Raw genomic sequence first — 16,232 nt, forward strand, 5'->3', positions numbered from 1 at the left:
CTGTACTCACAGCATGCCGCAGGCACTCGGGGAGAGGGTGGGGGACACATGGGCTGGGGCTGCGGAGAAAAGAGTGGTTCCCAAGGGAGGGGGTCAGCCTTCACAGGGCAGGTAAGCCTCAGGAGCACCTTCCCCAGCAAACGCCACCTCCAAGAACCAGGGACAGGCTTGCTGGGAGCAGGATGCCCCTGCCACATCTGCATCCTTCCCACCCAGCCCTGGTTAAATGCGGATATGCCCTGCTGTAAGGCACAGGGGCCCCCACGTCTGTGTTCCACTGGGGGCCTCCCGGTTTCTCTTTCCTAATCAAATGAAAACTCCTCATCCTCCAACATTCCACGTTTCATACCCAGTCACATACTCGGTGTATGGATTCGGAACTGGCATTGCTTCACGGAACCCGAAACCCACGCATGCCCAAGTGTATCCCCAAGTCCAGCCCTCAGGTGCTCTCCAACTCCCAGAATAGTACCGGCCCAGCGAGCCTGGCGCTTAGGCGCCCCCGTCTGCGGCGCCCCCGCGCACCCCACTCTCCGGCTCACCCGTCCCCTGCTCCCTGCACCACAAGCTCCCCTGCACCCTTCACAGTCCAGCGACAATGTCACCTCCTGCTGGGTGAGACCCTGGTAACCTGGTCCCTGCGGCTTCAAAACTGCCGTGTAAAAGCCAAAACCTGAAAGAGTGCCAGTGTCCCCCACCAGGAGGACTGGACCGAGCGTGGGGCATCCACGGGATGGAACACGACAGGAGAAAGAGAAAGACGGGACCACCGTCCCGGACGGACTCTGCCATCCTTTCCTGGAAGGGGCGGCGAGGCAGCGTGAGGACGCAGGGGACCCCCAGCCGAGGCCTCTCAGTTCGCCCCGCTCTGGGTCACTGTGAAGAGGTGAGTAAAGACTGGGGCTCAGGTAGGTATGTTCCTGCGTTAATGGACCAAAGGCCCTGTGGGGTGAACATTCGCATCTCCCCGCAGGGTCGCCCAGGACCGCCAGCCGCTGCTGGGCTGTGTGCACAGGCCTCCTTACCTAGGGAGTGGGCTGCGGTGGTCTCGGAGCTGAAGAAGCGACCCAGGCCGAGGTCACCAAGCTTCACGACGCCCGTGGCCGTGATGAACACGTTGGCAGGCTTGATGTCTACAGAGGAAGAAGGCAGCTGGTGTGGGGGCAGAAGTTGGGGGGGTGGCGGGTAGGGCAGGACCCACAGTGTCGAGCATCTTGCGGGTCCTCGGGGGAATCAGAGAATGGGCACGTGCGAGGCCCTGGGCTGGACTCCCGGACTCCCCGAAGGCCAGGCAAGATGCTCACACGCCCCTGTCCGGGGAGTACAAAGTGGTCCAACTTCCTCACGGATGTCCCCAGACCATTCTCCCCAGAGCAGGGAACGCTGCCTCCTGGGCCCCAGGGGTACCTGCGGGCTCTGGGGGGGAGTGGCGGTGCCCGGACCCCGCGGGCTCTGGGGGGAGTGGCGGTGCCCGCACCCCGCGGGCTCTGGTGGACGCGTACCTCGGTGCATCACCCGGCGAGAGTGCATGTGTTCCACGGCGCTGCACAGCTGTGCGAAGTACTTCCACACCGTCCTCTCGGGGATGAGCCGCTTCTGCTTCTTAAAGTACTGCAGTGGGGAAGACAGACAGGCCTGGGGGACGAGCCACAAGGGAGGTGGCCACGGGGCAGTGCCCCTGTCCTGTCCCCAGTGGTAGCTGGCACCTGGCATGGGGGCGGGTGGTCAGGCTGCTGAACAAACAATACATCTGGAACAGAGGGTGCTGTGCTCCTGTCTACACTTCAGCCCCAGAGGGCCCTCCGTGGCCACCGGTCCACCCCCACCCAGCGCTGACCTCCCTGCGGGTGGAGCAGGTCTGGCCCAGAGTGAAGGTCCTAGAGGACTTTGCAGAATGGATGCCTGGTCTGCATCTTGAAGGCTTCTCTCAATCACACGTTTTCTGGCATTTTCTGGACACATGCCCGTCTCCCACACAGTCTGATGGGGAAGCTCCTTGCTGGAGCCGACAGGCACAGACTCTGTCTGCCCCTCGTCTCAGCTTGGCCCAGAATGGGGGTACCCGATGCCTGGTGGTTAAATCCCAGCTGCCCTGTCCCTGGGAATCGGCAAATCTCAGTGCAGCAAGGAAATGGCAGGGCATTCTTGAATGGACCCCCCAATTTCAATAGGCACTAATCTACTTCATTGCCTGAAAAAACATATTTAATGCTCCAGAAAACAGAACGAAACCCAAAATGCCACCCAAGCTGCACTGAGTGAGCCGTAGGTAACCAAAGGTCCCGGAAGGAGCACACGGGGAAAAGGTCCTCACCCATGTCCCTCCGGGGAGTCTCCTGTGAGCCAGGCCTGAGGGGTGGGGTGGGGGGTGGGGCAGTGACTCACACACACTGGTAACCTGAGTACTGGGTTTTTGTTCAGAGGCTTTCGCTTCAGAACAACCACCCTTTCCAAAGCAGCCAGAGGCGAAGCCATAGGCCCATTTGTTCGGGCAGCCGCTTGGGTACAGGGAAGAAAGACAGTGGCCGCCCCAGGACACGCTCCTGGCCTAGGGAAGGGAGTTTGTGGCGGAAGACAGGACCTGGGCTCACACGGGTAAGCACCCGCCTTGTGCAGCCACTGTGCTGGGCCCTCGGCAGGGGTGACTGCACCCATCTTACACACGAGGAAACCAAGGGCCACACAATAGCTGGTAAGGGGCAGTCATGGCTCAACCCCAACCTCCCAGGGCCAAGCTCTTAACTCTAATTAACTCTGAATGACACCAGTAACCACTGGATGAGGGACCGAGCTCAGAGAGGTTCAGGAACTTGCCCAAGGTCATGCAGCTGGAGTGCCAGAGCGGGGACTTGATCTGGGCACCTCCGACAATGGGACGGTCATGGCCGAAAGCCCCTGGCCTGGCAGTAAAGCCCCATGAGGCTCTCCCGAGGCTCCATTCTGGGACAGGGACCTCACGGGTGAGCTGCCGAGGCTCCCGGCACAGACCGCTGGCACAGGACCCCACTCCCCTCCACGCTACCCCGGGTCTCTGTGGTGGGTTGGGCTGGAACGTTGTTTACGCTGTGATGTTGGTTAATCCTCATTACAGCTTTTAAGCTCGGCTGCGAATGGTGCTTTTCTAAATGTCACGTCCTATAAGCGCCGTGTGACATTTAGCAGGAAGGCGCAGAGTCTCTGGTGGGTTTTGGGGTGGCGGCAACTCTCAGCTTCACTGTCCGTCATAAATAACGTTGGCGCTGTGGCGGTGGTGGCACTGCTTGGCCTGAGGCTGCGGGCCCTTGGGACACAGGGCCTAGGCCAGTAGCCTTCAGGCTAGCCCAATGGGGCGGCCGTGGTGCAGCCCGGCCTGGGGCCCCGGCAAGGTCCCCAGTTCCCCTCAGTACCCAGAGGCAGCCAGAGAGTGGGAAAGGCCACTCGGGGAAACTGAGCTCCTACCAAGTCCCAGGCGTCGTGAAGAGCGTATTACAGATGGGGAAACTGAGGCATAAGGCCCCCTTCCCGCCAAGGGAGGAGGGTCTAGCAGGTGTGTCTGCCTCCAGACCGAGGGTGTCTCTCCTGCCCTGCCTCTCCCGCTTGCTGGGGGCAGCACCCAGCCAGGGCCCTGCAGGGGAAGCGGCTGGCACTGCAGCAGAGGGAACAGGAACAGGCACGGGGGAGGGCCCTGTGACCAAGGGAGAGGAGGTACCGTGTCAGGAGGGGAGGGCTCCTGAGATGGGGCCGGGAGGCCGCCCCCCAGAAACCCGGCGGGTATGTGACCAACATGATCTCTGGGCTGGTGTGGGCCCTGAGGAGGCCAGGGAGAAGGGGAGGGCAGCTGGGGAGGGGGCACCCCACCCCCCAGGCCAGGCACAAGGTGCTGGACACCCACACGCCTCCCTTCTCTCTTTCACCCGGAAGGAGCCTGCACCCAGCCCCGCACCCAGCACCCCCCTCCCCCACCCCGCAGTCCCTCACGCACCCCCAGGACAGAGATGGAAACCGGGCTTTGTGGGCAAGGGGTTTGATTTGCCCAGTCGCCAACCCCCGACTGTTTGATTCCAGCCCCGCTCTGCTGACTGAGATGCTGCAAGGGGCCTGGGGTCTGCAGGGGCTTCAGGGTGCAGCACCCTCGCCATGGGCCACGTCCCAGGGCCCTTCCTCTGTCTCCCCTCCACCTCCTGCTCACGGATTCCACTCCCACCCTCCACCCCACCTTCTGCTGGGCATCTAGTCTTTCTTCTAGAACACCATACAAACCATGTCTACTCCCCACCATGAGTCCCCTGGAAGCTCCCTGCTGACCTTGGGGCAAGGTCTCGAATCCTGGGCCCAGACGGTGAGGCCCTGGGCGACCTGACTGCCCCACCTCCCCCCGCACTCCCTGCCTCCACCTCACCCAGTACTTTGTGGACTCTGGACTGCTCATCCCACTGGGTTCTTGCAAGCTGTTCTGCCACAACACCCCCCTCCCCCCTGCGCTGTCTCCTTCAGGTCTCAGCTCAGGCCACCTCCTCCAGGAAGCCTTCCTTGGCTCCCACAGGTCCTGAACTTGGCTCGCTCACATGGACTTGTGACTTTTTGTTCATGGGTCTGCCCTCCTGTTAGAAGGCAAGCTCCCTGAGGGCAGCACCCACGCCTAGGACTCGGCACCCAGCGGGTGCTGGATGCGTGTGTGTTCCGCAAGAGAACGACATGTGAAGGAGAAACACGGGGTGGGGGGGGGTGGGGGGGAGAAGGAAGAACTAAGACATGATAGAGCACATCTGTTCCCACCAGGGATCTGTGTGGAGATTAACATCCCGGCAAACACATTAATATGTCAACGAAAATATAAAAGCAGGTGATAACAGCTCAAGTAATGCCGCTTCCCAACGACGCCCGAATTCCTAGGAGCCAGATTTCAGAAGAGCAAGCGCTGAGCAATTGCTCAATCCCCAGCGCCTGGTGGGAAAGACGGAGAACCCATGTCTGGCCCCTTTTGCAAGTGTTGCCGGGAGCAAGGTGGGGGCTCCGGTGTAGCTGGCCTCGCTCAGAAGCAGATGGACTGGGCTGGGGAAAGGAGGCGGTGGGGGCCCATGGCCAACAGCCTGCAGGCTGGTCAAGCCAGCAGGGGAGTCAGGGCCTTGAGGGAGGAGCACAGAGCGGGGTGGGGGGCTGAGGGCTGGGGCTTGGGGGTCCCACAGAGAGGCTGTGTGGCCTCAGGCAGGCAACTAAACCTCTCTGAGCTCTGCTGAGGACGGTGTGTGCTTAGCGAGTGATGTGTGTGCTCAGCACGGTTGTGGCTCACAGGAGGTGCTCCAGCGATGGAGCTGTGATGGTTCCTGAGTCCAGACTCTCGGTGGGCCTGGGCCTGGGCCTGGGCCTCAGGATGGGGGGCAATGGGGGCAGGGCAGTATGGGGGCTGCCGTGGGACACAGAGCAAGAGCCAGACCTGGTAAGTCATTCAACCTCTCAGAGACTCCCGCCTCAGCCACTGCATGGAGTGAGGTGTCCCTCCAGCGCCGGAGCGGCCCCAGGGGGATCACTTGGGTGCTGATGCCTGGAGGCCCTGGCTAGGAAACAGAGAGCAGCGCCACACAGGCACGGCGCTATCCCCCATGTTACTGGGTATCCTCGGGTAAGTCTCTTAGCCTTTCTGGGCTTAGTTTTCCCTTTGGAAAGTTGGACGCACAACACCTTTTCCCAGATTCTGTGAGCTGGGGTCTGACCTAACATGGGGTTCTATCCCTGTCTCTACCGTGAGGCAGCCTGTGGGCAGCCTGGGGCAGTGGGGACAGCCAGAGGCGTGCTTTCTGTCCATGGCTGACCCTCTCCCAGAGCCCGAGCGGGCACCCTCCAGGCTGAGGCTGTGAGGCACTGGCCAGGGAGGCTGAGTGGCCCTGGTGGACAGCCTCCACTCGAGGCCACAGCAGCAAAGACTCCAGGCCGAGGGGCTGCCTGATCCTGGGCTCCCTGTGTCTGGACGGCCCCCGGGGCCGGCCTGCCTGCCGGCCTCACTCACCTTGATCATCTGCGAGAGGTCACCCGCATCGGCCAGCTCCAGCACAATGTTCAGCTCGTTGTCCTCAATAAACGAGTCCAAATACTTGATGATGTTGGGATGGTTTAGTTGCTGTCCAAAGAGAGAGAAAGAGGGGGAGGCAGAACCAATGAGGGCCGGTCCAGCCTTGTGCCTGCCCCGTGCTGGCTCACAGCACGTATTCATTAGCAGGGCCCTGGCTTTGCTACACAGGGGAGTGTCTTGGGGGAAAGGCCTGTGCTTGGGAGTCAGGCAGACCCAGGCAACACTGGGAATGCCTTTCTGCATCTCTGAGTCTCAGTTTCCCCATCTGTACGATGGGCATAATGTATTCATGAGTAGTAGTGAGCATTAGATGCGCTGAGGCCTCTAACACAATGTCTAACTTGGTGACTGCCTGGACCTGAGACTCCATGGACACCTGTGGACAGGATCCTCCTCCTCCTCCTCCTCCTCCTCCTCACCACCTGTGACCCTCGGCAGCAGGGCTGGGCCCCCACCGCCCTATTGCTGTGCTCAGCAGGCCTGTGCTGGTGCTCCCAAGTGCGCCCATCTCCCTTCTTCCTCCCTCCTCTCATTTTGACACATCCTTGTGAAATCCTGAAAAAAAACCCAACAGTTCCTGGCGTGCTCCATGCTGAAGCCCTGCCTCTGGCCTGACCACCATGGCCCACGTGCTTTCCAGACAGGACAGCTCCCCACCAGCTGGAAGTCAGCCCCCGCCTGGCTAAGAGGGGACAGACCTTGGCAACTTTTTATAACTCAGACTGACTGTTTCCACCAGATGATTCCAGAGTCTGGGAAAGCAAAGGGGACTCAAATATTCTGCCAGGGCTTGGTCGGCCAAGTCCACGGGGGCGGCTGTCAGCAGACAAGCAGAGGCCACCGTCGCACACATTTTCTAGAAGACCTGGAAGTTGCTGTGAGAGGGGTGTGGATTTGTGCTGTGTGCCGACCTGTGCCTGTCTTCGGATTCTAAAATGAGGGGGACCTTGGCAGACATCACATGGCTGTGCTATCTGCCATTTGTTCTTTTCCCAAGCCAGGTCTGGGTGCGCAGACACCCCTCAATCAGAAGTCACAGGTGGCCTCTGTCGCTGGCCATGTGTCTGCCCCTCCCTCAACTCCACTCTATCCTGATGTCCACTGCCTGTCCGGGCCCTCAGGCCCCCTGTCCTGGGCCTCACCCCCTTTGTCAGCACAGCAAACAGCATGATTATAGTCTTAGCCTCTACATTTAGGGCTATGATCCGTTTCAAATAAATTTTTATGTACAGTGTGAGGCAGCAGTCAAGGCTCACTTCTGTCCCTTTGGACGTCCAGTTTTCCCAGCATCTGGATTAAGAGTCTTTCCTTCGTCCACTGAACTGTTGTGGTGCCTTCGTCAAAAGTCACCTTTACCCGGATTTTGTTTTGAGGCCTTCCCGGAGCGAACGCTGGCCATCACATCAGCTGATATTTTCCATTTACCAAAAAAAATATCAAAGCGAGTGGAATGCTGGCACTTGATCAAGTTGAAAACGCTTTGAAGTCTCGAATGCACCTTATGACGTGCCAGCGCTGTTGTTATTATAAACGAGAGTCCCCTGCTCTTTCAGCCCACTCTTGGAGCTCACCTTCCCACCTCCCCACCTCCCCGGGGGAACCTTACATCCTCCCAGGGAGGCCTCCCCGACACCCACCAAGGTCATCAGCAGACTGGGCAGCACAGTTTTTCAAATGACTTGGGAAGACTGGAGAGGGTTTGGGTGGGAATGAAAGCTTCAGTCAAGGGGGCTGTTACCTCGAGGTGCTGGCTCCTGGGGGGAGGAGGGGGAGGCCTCTCTCCCTGCTCCCAGGGCAGGCCTGAGGAGGGCAGGTGACGTAAGGGCTCCCTCGAATACCCCGCCAGGCTACAAAGGTACAGGCTGGGGCAAAAAGGGACCCCCAGAGGTCAGCTGGGGGCAATCCCCGAGGCCTGGAGAGGGAAGGGACTGACTCTAGAGGACGAAGCTGGGTCCAGAACCTGGTCCAGTAACCGAGGACTGCTGTCCACCCAGAGTCCCCTTCTGAGCCTGCAGCCTGTTGGGGAGCTCAGGCGTGTCTCAAAGGGGACACACCTGGGCCAAGGATGTAGGAAGTGCTCCAAAGATGCGAGTGGTGGGGTTTCATGGTTTGTGAGCGGGGGAGGGGTAGCTGCTTTGGCTTCGTGTATCTAGGGTTCAGGTAAGTAACACCTCAAGATTCATCTCCAGTGCAGCTCCTCCTGGCAGCATCGGCCACCCTCTCGCTCTCTGGCGTCCCGACAATCCACGCCCATGTCTCTCTCTCTCTCACAACCTGGAGCTCCACAGGGTGGGGCTGTCCCCGAGGTCCTGCGCCATGCCTGGCGGTTGTGCTGGCTGCCGAGGGATGGACGACGGACAGATGGCCAGACGGAAGGAAGGCAGAGGTGACAGTAAAGGGCTCAGGTCCCCCCCCCCCCCCCCTTGAATCTCTGCCGCCAGGGGCTTTGCTCCGTCCCACTTGTGGCCCCGCTGGGACATGACATGGCAGTCTGTGAGGATCTGTCTTCCCTGCTGGCTGCAACCTTGTGCCCAGCACTCAGTGCTGCTCAAAACTGTGCTGACTATATGAACACATGATCTCTGCCCGTGTTCCGACAGGGTCCGCCTTCCCGCCCCACATCTGGGGGGGCCTCTGCACTGGGAGGTTTTGGGGTTCGGGTCCTGGCATGAATGACGTGAATGATGTTGCCCAGTGGGCCCTCTGAGAACTGTGGTTCCCTTTGTTTTGCAGGAAACACCTCACGCCCTGGCGCATCCTGTTGACTTCCTCTGGGCAGGCGGGGAGCTGGATCGGCGTTCTGGAAAAGGGCTGGCGGTGAGCGGCAGAGGTTGTGACCACGATGACAAGGGCTGCCTGTGACCGAGCACTTACACACAACAGATGCTACACTGAGCCCTTCCAACCCATTTTCTAATTCCCCCGGCACCTGAGGACAGTCCTGTTATCATCACTCCCTTCTACAGATGACAAAACGGAGGCCGTGAGTGGTCAACAGCTTGCCTACAGCCACATAGCTACTGAGTAAGGGGTATGCCCACTTCCAGAGCCATGGTCAATGGCACACGGCCACACTGCAGCCTGAGGAAGTCCCCGGAATAGGCCCAGGTCGCACCAAGCCTCACCTATGACTTCACTGAAGCCCAGGGACCCAGAACAAGCTGGCTCGGTACGAGCACACGTACAATTCCTTACTCATTGTGAATGGCACATGTGCATTCTTGGCCACAAGAGAGGAGAGAGGGTGGGTGACCATGACAGCAGGTCCCAGGGCTGGGAAATCAGTCTGAGTCCTGAGACCACACCTGGGTCCCAAAGTTGACTGCTAAGGTAAAACTTTAAAAAGGTTATCCGAAGGGGATTTTTGGACCTGTAACAGTTGGAGTTAAGGACACCTCCCTGTAAGCCTCCCTGGGACCCATCATAGGCAGGGTTACAAATCATATCAGGCTGCATCCCCCCCTGCTCTCAGCCATTTCAGGGGCCTCCCCGTTCCCGCGTTCGAGTCCCACATCCCAAGGGTGGTGACCGAGGCCGCCACCACCTGGCTCCCCAATTCCACACTGCGGGGATCCCCCAGCCTTCCAGAGTCTGGGACAGGACCCTGCCCTCCTTGGGCCCTGGGTCAGCCGGCATCCCTCACACAGGCACACCGGCTGCTGCCTGGAAGCGGCTGAGGGCAGGCAGGGACCAGGCCTGAGAGCCCAGGGCAGACCCGGCAGTGTAAACCGCTAACCAGAAATCCCACAGTGGGGCTTCCGCATCGTTGCGGAACGTTGCATCGTTGCAGCCCCACTTTACCGGAAGGTGTGGAGCAAGCCCTCTGTCTCCTGAAAGGGGAGGACCTACTATGTGCTCCACTGTGCTGGGCCCTCCTCGGATATTATTTTACCTCATCTTCTCCAACTGCCCGTATCCCGTGAGGCAGGTATTCTCACCACTGAGCAGATGGGCAAACTGAGGCTCCCGGAGGCTAAGGCACTTGCTTAAGGTCACACAGCTTGTAAATGAAGACATGAGGATTTGAACCTAGGCTCCTGGGCCTCTGATACACGGAACATTCCTCCTCCTCCACCACCTGTGAGACCCCAGGCAGAATCCCAAGCCTGGGGAGTAGGGAGGGATCTCCAGGAGAAAGCAGCCCTAGTCTGGGGGCGAGTCTAGTCCAGAGAGTTCTGTTGTCTCTGACTCTGGGGAGACCAAGGAGGAAGCCAGCGGGGAGGAGAAAGGAAAGGACACAGATACCACCACCCCCGCCCCCCAGCCTCCTGTTTGGGTAGGTCTGGGAAGAGCTAACAGGGTGACAACCCTCCAGCACCAGGAGCCCCGGGCCAGACAACTGGCTGTGAATCCTCTCCTGCATCCCGGGCTGGCCTTGCTGAGTCACCTCGGGTGGGGGCATCTCCCGGGTGGCAGTGATTTGGTGCCCTCAGGGGAAGGACTTTGGTGCCAGGTGCTGGTGTCCATAAACAGAATCAATGTGGGGCAAGGACGGCCAGTCTGGGGGGCGCCATGAGGCCTGGGCAGAGGTGAGGTGGGGCCCACGCCCACCCACTCATGAGAAAACAAATGGACCACTAACCCTCAAAAGGGTGTTGTTTCTGAACCTAACCGGCTGCGGTCTGTGACAGCCAACAGGTGGCCCAGGGTGGGGACCAGGCCACCGCAAGGAAGCAAGGGGCTCCTGCTCAGCCCAGGGCACTCACCTTTAGGAGGCCAATCTCCTTGACGCAGTCCTGCCTGGCTTTGGCGTCCATCATCTCAAATATCTTGGGTGAGAGGAAAAAGAGAGAGAGTGGTCAAAACCCAGCTCCCGGGACCCCCACCGGGAGCCACAAGAATGGGAACTCCCACCCTGGCTCTCCCACCTCCTCGCCGAGGGACGCCATAAACACAACGGCTGTTTACCGGGTGCCCATCCTATGCCAGGCGCTCTGGGCTGAATCCTCCCGTGAGGCAGGGGTTACTGGTGCCGACTTACAGAGAAAGACCGAGAAATGCAGTGACTTGCTGAGGTCACCCACTGGTAAGTGGGAGGCCAGGAAACGTGCTTGGAGCCTCAGTCTTCACCTCTGGAAATGGGGCCAATAGCCTGGCCTGACCTCCCAGGTGGTCACGTGGGCTGAGTGAGAGGGTGTAAGCACAGCACCTGCCACTGCACACCCTCCCCCCCACCACCCCGGCGCCTGTTCAGTGCCCGTTCGCCGTGGGCCCTCAGAATACCTTCTGACTCCCGGCAACAAACAGAAGGTCCCCACTACAAAACCCGACATGGCACAGAAAAGCAGGACAAAGAGGGCCAGGCAAGCCCCTCCTTGGAAGACAAATCAGAGCAGAAAATGGGCCTTTTCTAAAGAGAGGAGCCCGCCTCTCCTCCAGCGACCCGGAGCCACATGTGCGGTTTACAGACCAGTAAAGAAACCATCTGTCGCCTGGGTCCCCACCCGTGGCTGCGTCTGCGTGCCCTCCTCTGCCCAGGCTGTTAGGCTCATTCTCGAAGGACAAATGAGCAAACTGAGGTGTCGGGAAACTCTGCTGGGGGATTTACAGCCACCTTCTGTGGCAACGTGCTGTTCAAACGTGCCCAGTGGCTCTCACTGAAACGCATCCTGGCAGGACTCTGCGGCTGCCAACCCATCTGCTTGAGCCCCCTCCTCCATTTCGGGGGGACACGGAGGTCAGGAAAGGCTCTCAAACCCAGAGGCGACCAGCAAGTGCTGAGTCAGTGTGGGTCAGAGGTTGAGCTCCCCCTCAGCTCGCTCTGTGGGCCCGGTGAGATGGATACTCACGCCTCTGCGGTTCTTCTGATCTGAGAAATGGGGTGACCACCCTCACCCACAGGACTGTTCTCAAGACATGACCCGGTATACAGTGGTGCTCAATGCATGCTCATTTGCCTTTTCCTCTAAGGCTCACGATGAGCTTTCATCAACAGGAGCCCACCTAATCCTTCCCACAGCCCAGTGAGCTGGGTGCCGATTTCAGAGGAAGGGTCGAGGACTGGCCGAGGGCCACAATGTTTAGACACAAAAGCTGGCTCCCGTGATGTGGTTTTGACCCCATGGGCTCACCTGCACCTTCTTTAGAGCCACCGTCTTCCTGTCCAGCAGGCAGGTGGCCTTGTACACCTCGCTGAACTGTCCTCGGCCTATCTTCTTCTCGATCTGGAAGTCTGCCAGCGAGCAGCGAAAAGACAGGGTGTTCGGGTGCCTCTGGAGGAGACGGACAGAGGGGTATCAGTAGCCAGGCTGTGGTGAGGGGCCGGGCCCTGGGCAGCTGGGGCCCCTTCCAGAACCCGGCAACTCCAGCAGTGCTCCTCCAAGGCCACGGAGAGACTTTGAATGCCAACCTCACTGTCAGAGACTCCTTCGGCCCCCTGGGTGCTGTCCACACCACAACACCCCCCACTCTGTAGATGAGAATCTGAGGCTGCTGGTTTCCCCCATGGCACTTAGCACCACCCCTCATTACCTGATCCCACGATCATCTGCTTGTTTATGTCCCGCACTCCCAGAAAGCTGACTCCCTGGGGCCAGGGCCTCGCCCACCTTGTTCACTCCTGAAGCCCTTGTGCCCAGGCTGGAGCCAGCAAGCAGAGCAGGTATGAAGGAAGTGACCCACCAAGATCACACAGCTAGGGCGAGGCCCCGCTGGGTCTCACTGGCCCCAAGGCCCTCCACGTGTCGGCCCCAACCCTAACCCTACAAGTCATTGTAAGATGTGACTTCCCCTCCCGGGGTAGCCAATCCCATCCAAGAGATGAGAAAACCAAGATTAAATCTGCAGTCTCACCATTCCGAGCCCCTTCTTTGAATAAACAGGCCCCTTTATGGCAACAGGAGGGATCCAGACACTTCACGGTGACTCTCCAGGGGCCAGCACAGAAACCCACAACTGAGCAGTATGACCTGCCCAGGGATGGTGCTGCCCAGTGAGGCAGCAGTGGCCACGTAGCCCCTTGCCACCCCACCCCCCGCCCCCCGCAACACACGTGCAAAGTGCTCTGGGGAGAAGGAGAGGAGGGGGTGCCTTCTTGGGCCCTGGAAAGGGGAAGAGGAGGGGAGGACGGCGAGGATGCCTTGGCTCAGGTCTGCCCCGCACTGGCCTGCCAAAATACGTCCTCCTCCTGCTACCCGCCCCCTCGCGCCACTCTGGGACAGGGGGTCACCGCCACTGGGGACCCGCCCCGGCTGGGTGGCGGTGTGAGGACAGGGTCTCACATATAGAAGGGGGACAGAAACATCTGTGGAGTTCATTTTAGGGGGTGAGGGTGAGGCAAGAGGCACAGAGAGCCCCACCCAGGCAGGAAGGGACAAGTGTCTGAATTTTCTGATGCGAAAAGGCCTCTTCCAGACTTGGGCCGGAAGCATCCAAGAGGGTGGAAGATCAGGAACTTTATTGGGCTGCCTTCTGGAACTCTCCTTCACCCGAATACCAACTTTTAGACAAATAAGCCCCGGAAGGAGCCTGCGGAGCCCTGGGGGGCTGGCATCCGTTTCAGTACGTCTGCTCTCAATCAACCTCAAGTTTTTCCTTCTTTTTCTTTGGTACACGAAATGTGTTCAGTTTGAACTGTGAAACAGGCGAAGATAAGGAGAGCATGCCATCGCGGCGAGGTGAGTAGAGTTAGCAACCTGTTATGGTAACTCAAAGTCCTCGCCTGACAACCACCCACGAAGCCTTTAAGACCCCACGTGCTCTGGCCACCCACATCCTCACACCTCTGCGTCCTTGCTATTTTATGACTTTCTCTTGGTCACTTCGCTCCTTCCACACTGACTATCCTTTTTTGTTCTCGCTGGGCCTTCTGCCTGGAATGACCCTCGGACGCCTCACCGTTTCTCTCCCTTCCACACTTCCGACTCTTCCCCCTTCGTGTTCACCTTCCAGCATTCCAAATCCCATATTTTACTTAGTTATCTTCTTTGTGTCCCGACCACAAGAAGGTATGCCCCGCAAAACGATGTGACATGCTGTAGGCACTCAATAAATGTTTGTTCAGTGAACAAATATTCACATATATGGAGATGGTGTACTTTCGAAAAACACAAAATCGTGGGGTGCCTGGGTGGCTCAGTCGGTTAAGCATCCGACTCTTGATTTCGGCTCGGGTCATGATCTCACGGTTTGTGAGTTCGAGCCCCGCACAGGGCTCCTCGCGGAGAGTGCGGATCCCTGCTTGGGATTCTCCCTCTCTTTCTGCCCCTCCCCCACTCACGTGTGTGTGTGTGTGTGTGTGTGTGTGTGTGTGCGCGCGCGCGCGCGCGCGCGTGCGCTCTCAAATAAACTTTAAAAAACTCCACAAAATGGTGTGAACGTTTTACTCTAAGACTTGCTTTCCCCTCTCAGTAACTGATGGATATTGTCCACTGACAATGATTTAAATAACTGCCAAATACAGTCCACAGTAGGCTTGTTTCTAGTCTCTCATCACTACAAATAACGTTGCGATAAACATCCTTATGTAGATCTCCTTATGCCTATTTTCTGGGTTGCTCACTGGTGACCTTGGGCAATTACACAAGCTGCTGGGTCTCAGTTGCCTTGTAAGGCAGAAGTATAGAAGCATGCCTGTCTTATAGAGTTGCTTTAAGGATCACGTGAGATTGCTGAGTACCACCCCCAGCACACAGTAGGTGCTCAGTGGTTTTTATTACTGACAAGTGGGGGTGGATCAGGAGAGAGGGGCCCTGAGCTGCTACTCCTCACCCCGGCCTTTCTGAACCTGCCCAGACCCAGCTCTGTGCCAAGGAAACCCTAACAGCACCCGCCTGCCAGGAGTGAGCGATGGAAGTCCGAGGCTCACAGCCTGCTGCCTCCTTCCCTCAGCAAGGTAACGGTGGGGCCAACCTTGGCTCTGAAGTCTTGAGGCATAATTACCTCTCCTGGTGAGAGGTTTGAAGATGCTTCCTAGGGGGGCGCTGAGCAGAAGGCAGGGCTGGTGGAGGAGGAAGACCACAATCTTATCCACCATATGCCAGTGCCTGTCTAGTAAGTTGTTCAGTAACAATTAACCTACTTATATACAAAGTGCCCATGTAAGAAAGTACAAGCATTTATTGAGCACTTACTGTGTGCCAGGTACCGTGCAGAATACTTCCCACGACCCTGTGAGTAGGCATCACTGTTATCGCCATTTTAGGAAACTGAGGCTCAGAGGGGAGGCAGTGACCAGCTCCAGACCTCGCAGTGAGTAATGAGAGGGATTTGAGCCTGGGACCCGAGACTCCAGAGTCCACGCCCTTTGCGCTATGCTGTGTGGACTCCCAACTCAGATTCCTCCTCGGCTTTTCCTTCAAGATCCCGTGACTGGCCAGGTCTAGGCTTCTTGCTTCTTGCTTCCAGTCACCTGAGCCCCACCCTGTCCCCCGAACAGGGGCCTCTCCAAAACTGCGCCCCTTAGTCCCCTCCATGTCCCCTGAGCTGAGGCCCTCACATGCCCAGAGCGAGTGCTCAGGGCACATGTGTCCAATGACACAATGGAACGGGCTCAAAGCAACCTGGTGCACTGTGGGACTTGGTGATGCAGCCACTGTCACTTGTGAGTGCAGCTGAAATCACACACCCTCAGAAAAAGTCACCTACAATGCATCAGTTACTGTACTAGCTGCCTACACAGATTTTGTGACTTAAGTCTCCTCACAGCTGGTCAGTGGGGAGCTGAGACCTGAACTCCCTGACCACATAGAGTCAGCTGCACTGAGAGGTGACATGGGAAGGGCCCCTCCCCTCTCCAGGCCTCAGTTTCCCCCCTGGGACAGCGAAGAGTTTGGAGGAGGTGATCTCCTAGGGTCCTTGCTCTGCAAACACTAGGTGAGAAGCCATCACAAGTGGCTGGAGTCCCCAGCACTCTCTTGTCCACCCCAGAGATGTGCCCTGAAGGCCATGCTGCCCAGAGGAAACTCCCAGAAGACAGAGGTGACATCCCGGCTGGCATCCAGAGACTCCAGATGCACATCTGCATATGCGATGACCCAGATTTGCATTTCCTGTCACAACCCATTCGACCTAATTAGAGGAGTGAGCTCCTGTGTGGGGGTGGGGGGAGGGGGGTGGGGAGAGGGGGGTGGGGGGGTGGGGGCAGGTTCCTCTGGCAGCAGCACAGCCTGTGAGGGGGACAGTCTGGGCAGGCTCAGGGCCACCACCATCCTCACAGGTGTGGGGATGGGGACCTGTCCCCAGGGTG

General features: G+C 58.6%; 1 protein-coding gene across 3 annotated transcripts in view; it reads right to left on the bottom strand.

Moving 5' to 3' along the window:
- Nucleotides 1-16,232, bottom strand: part of NEK6 (NIMA related kinase 6) — an 84,507-nt gene that overhangs the window by 20,752 nt on the left and 47,523 nt on the right. For all 3 annotated transcript variants that reach the window (XM_053204636.1, XM_015061318.3, XM_015088583.3), the window contains exons 3-7: nucleotides 12,118-12,258; nucleotides 10,753-10,815; nucleotides 5,984-6,094; nucleotides 1,503-1,611; nucleotides 1,026-1,133 (exon numbers count right to left, since the gene is read on the bottom strand). In XM_053204636.1, the coding sequence (XP_053060611.1) occupies nucleotides 1,026-1,133; nucleotides 1,503-1,611; nucleotides 5,984-6,094; nucleotides 10,753-10,815; nucleotides 12,118-12,258 (532 nt within the window). The remainder of the gene's footprint in view (nucleotides 1-1,025; nucleotides 1,134-1,502; nucleotides 1,612-5,983; nucleotides 6,095-10,752; nucleotides 10,816-12,117; nucleotides 12,259-16,232) is intronic.

Source organism: Acinonyx jubatus, chromosome D4 (genome assembly GCF_027475565.1).
Source record: "Acinonyx jubatus isolate Ajub_Pintada_27869175 chromosome D4, VMU_Ajub_asm_v1.0, whole genome shotgun sequence".
Taxonomy (NCBI): Eukaryota; Metazoa; Chordata; class Mammalia; order Carnivora; family Felidae; genus Acinonyx; species Acinonyx jubatus.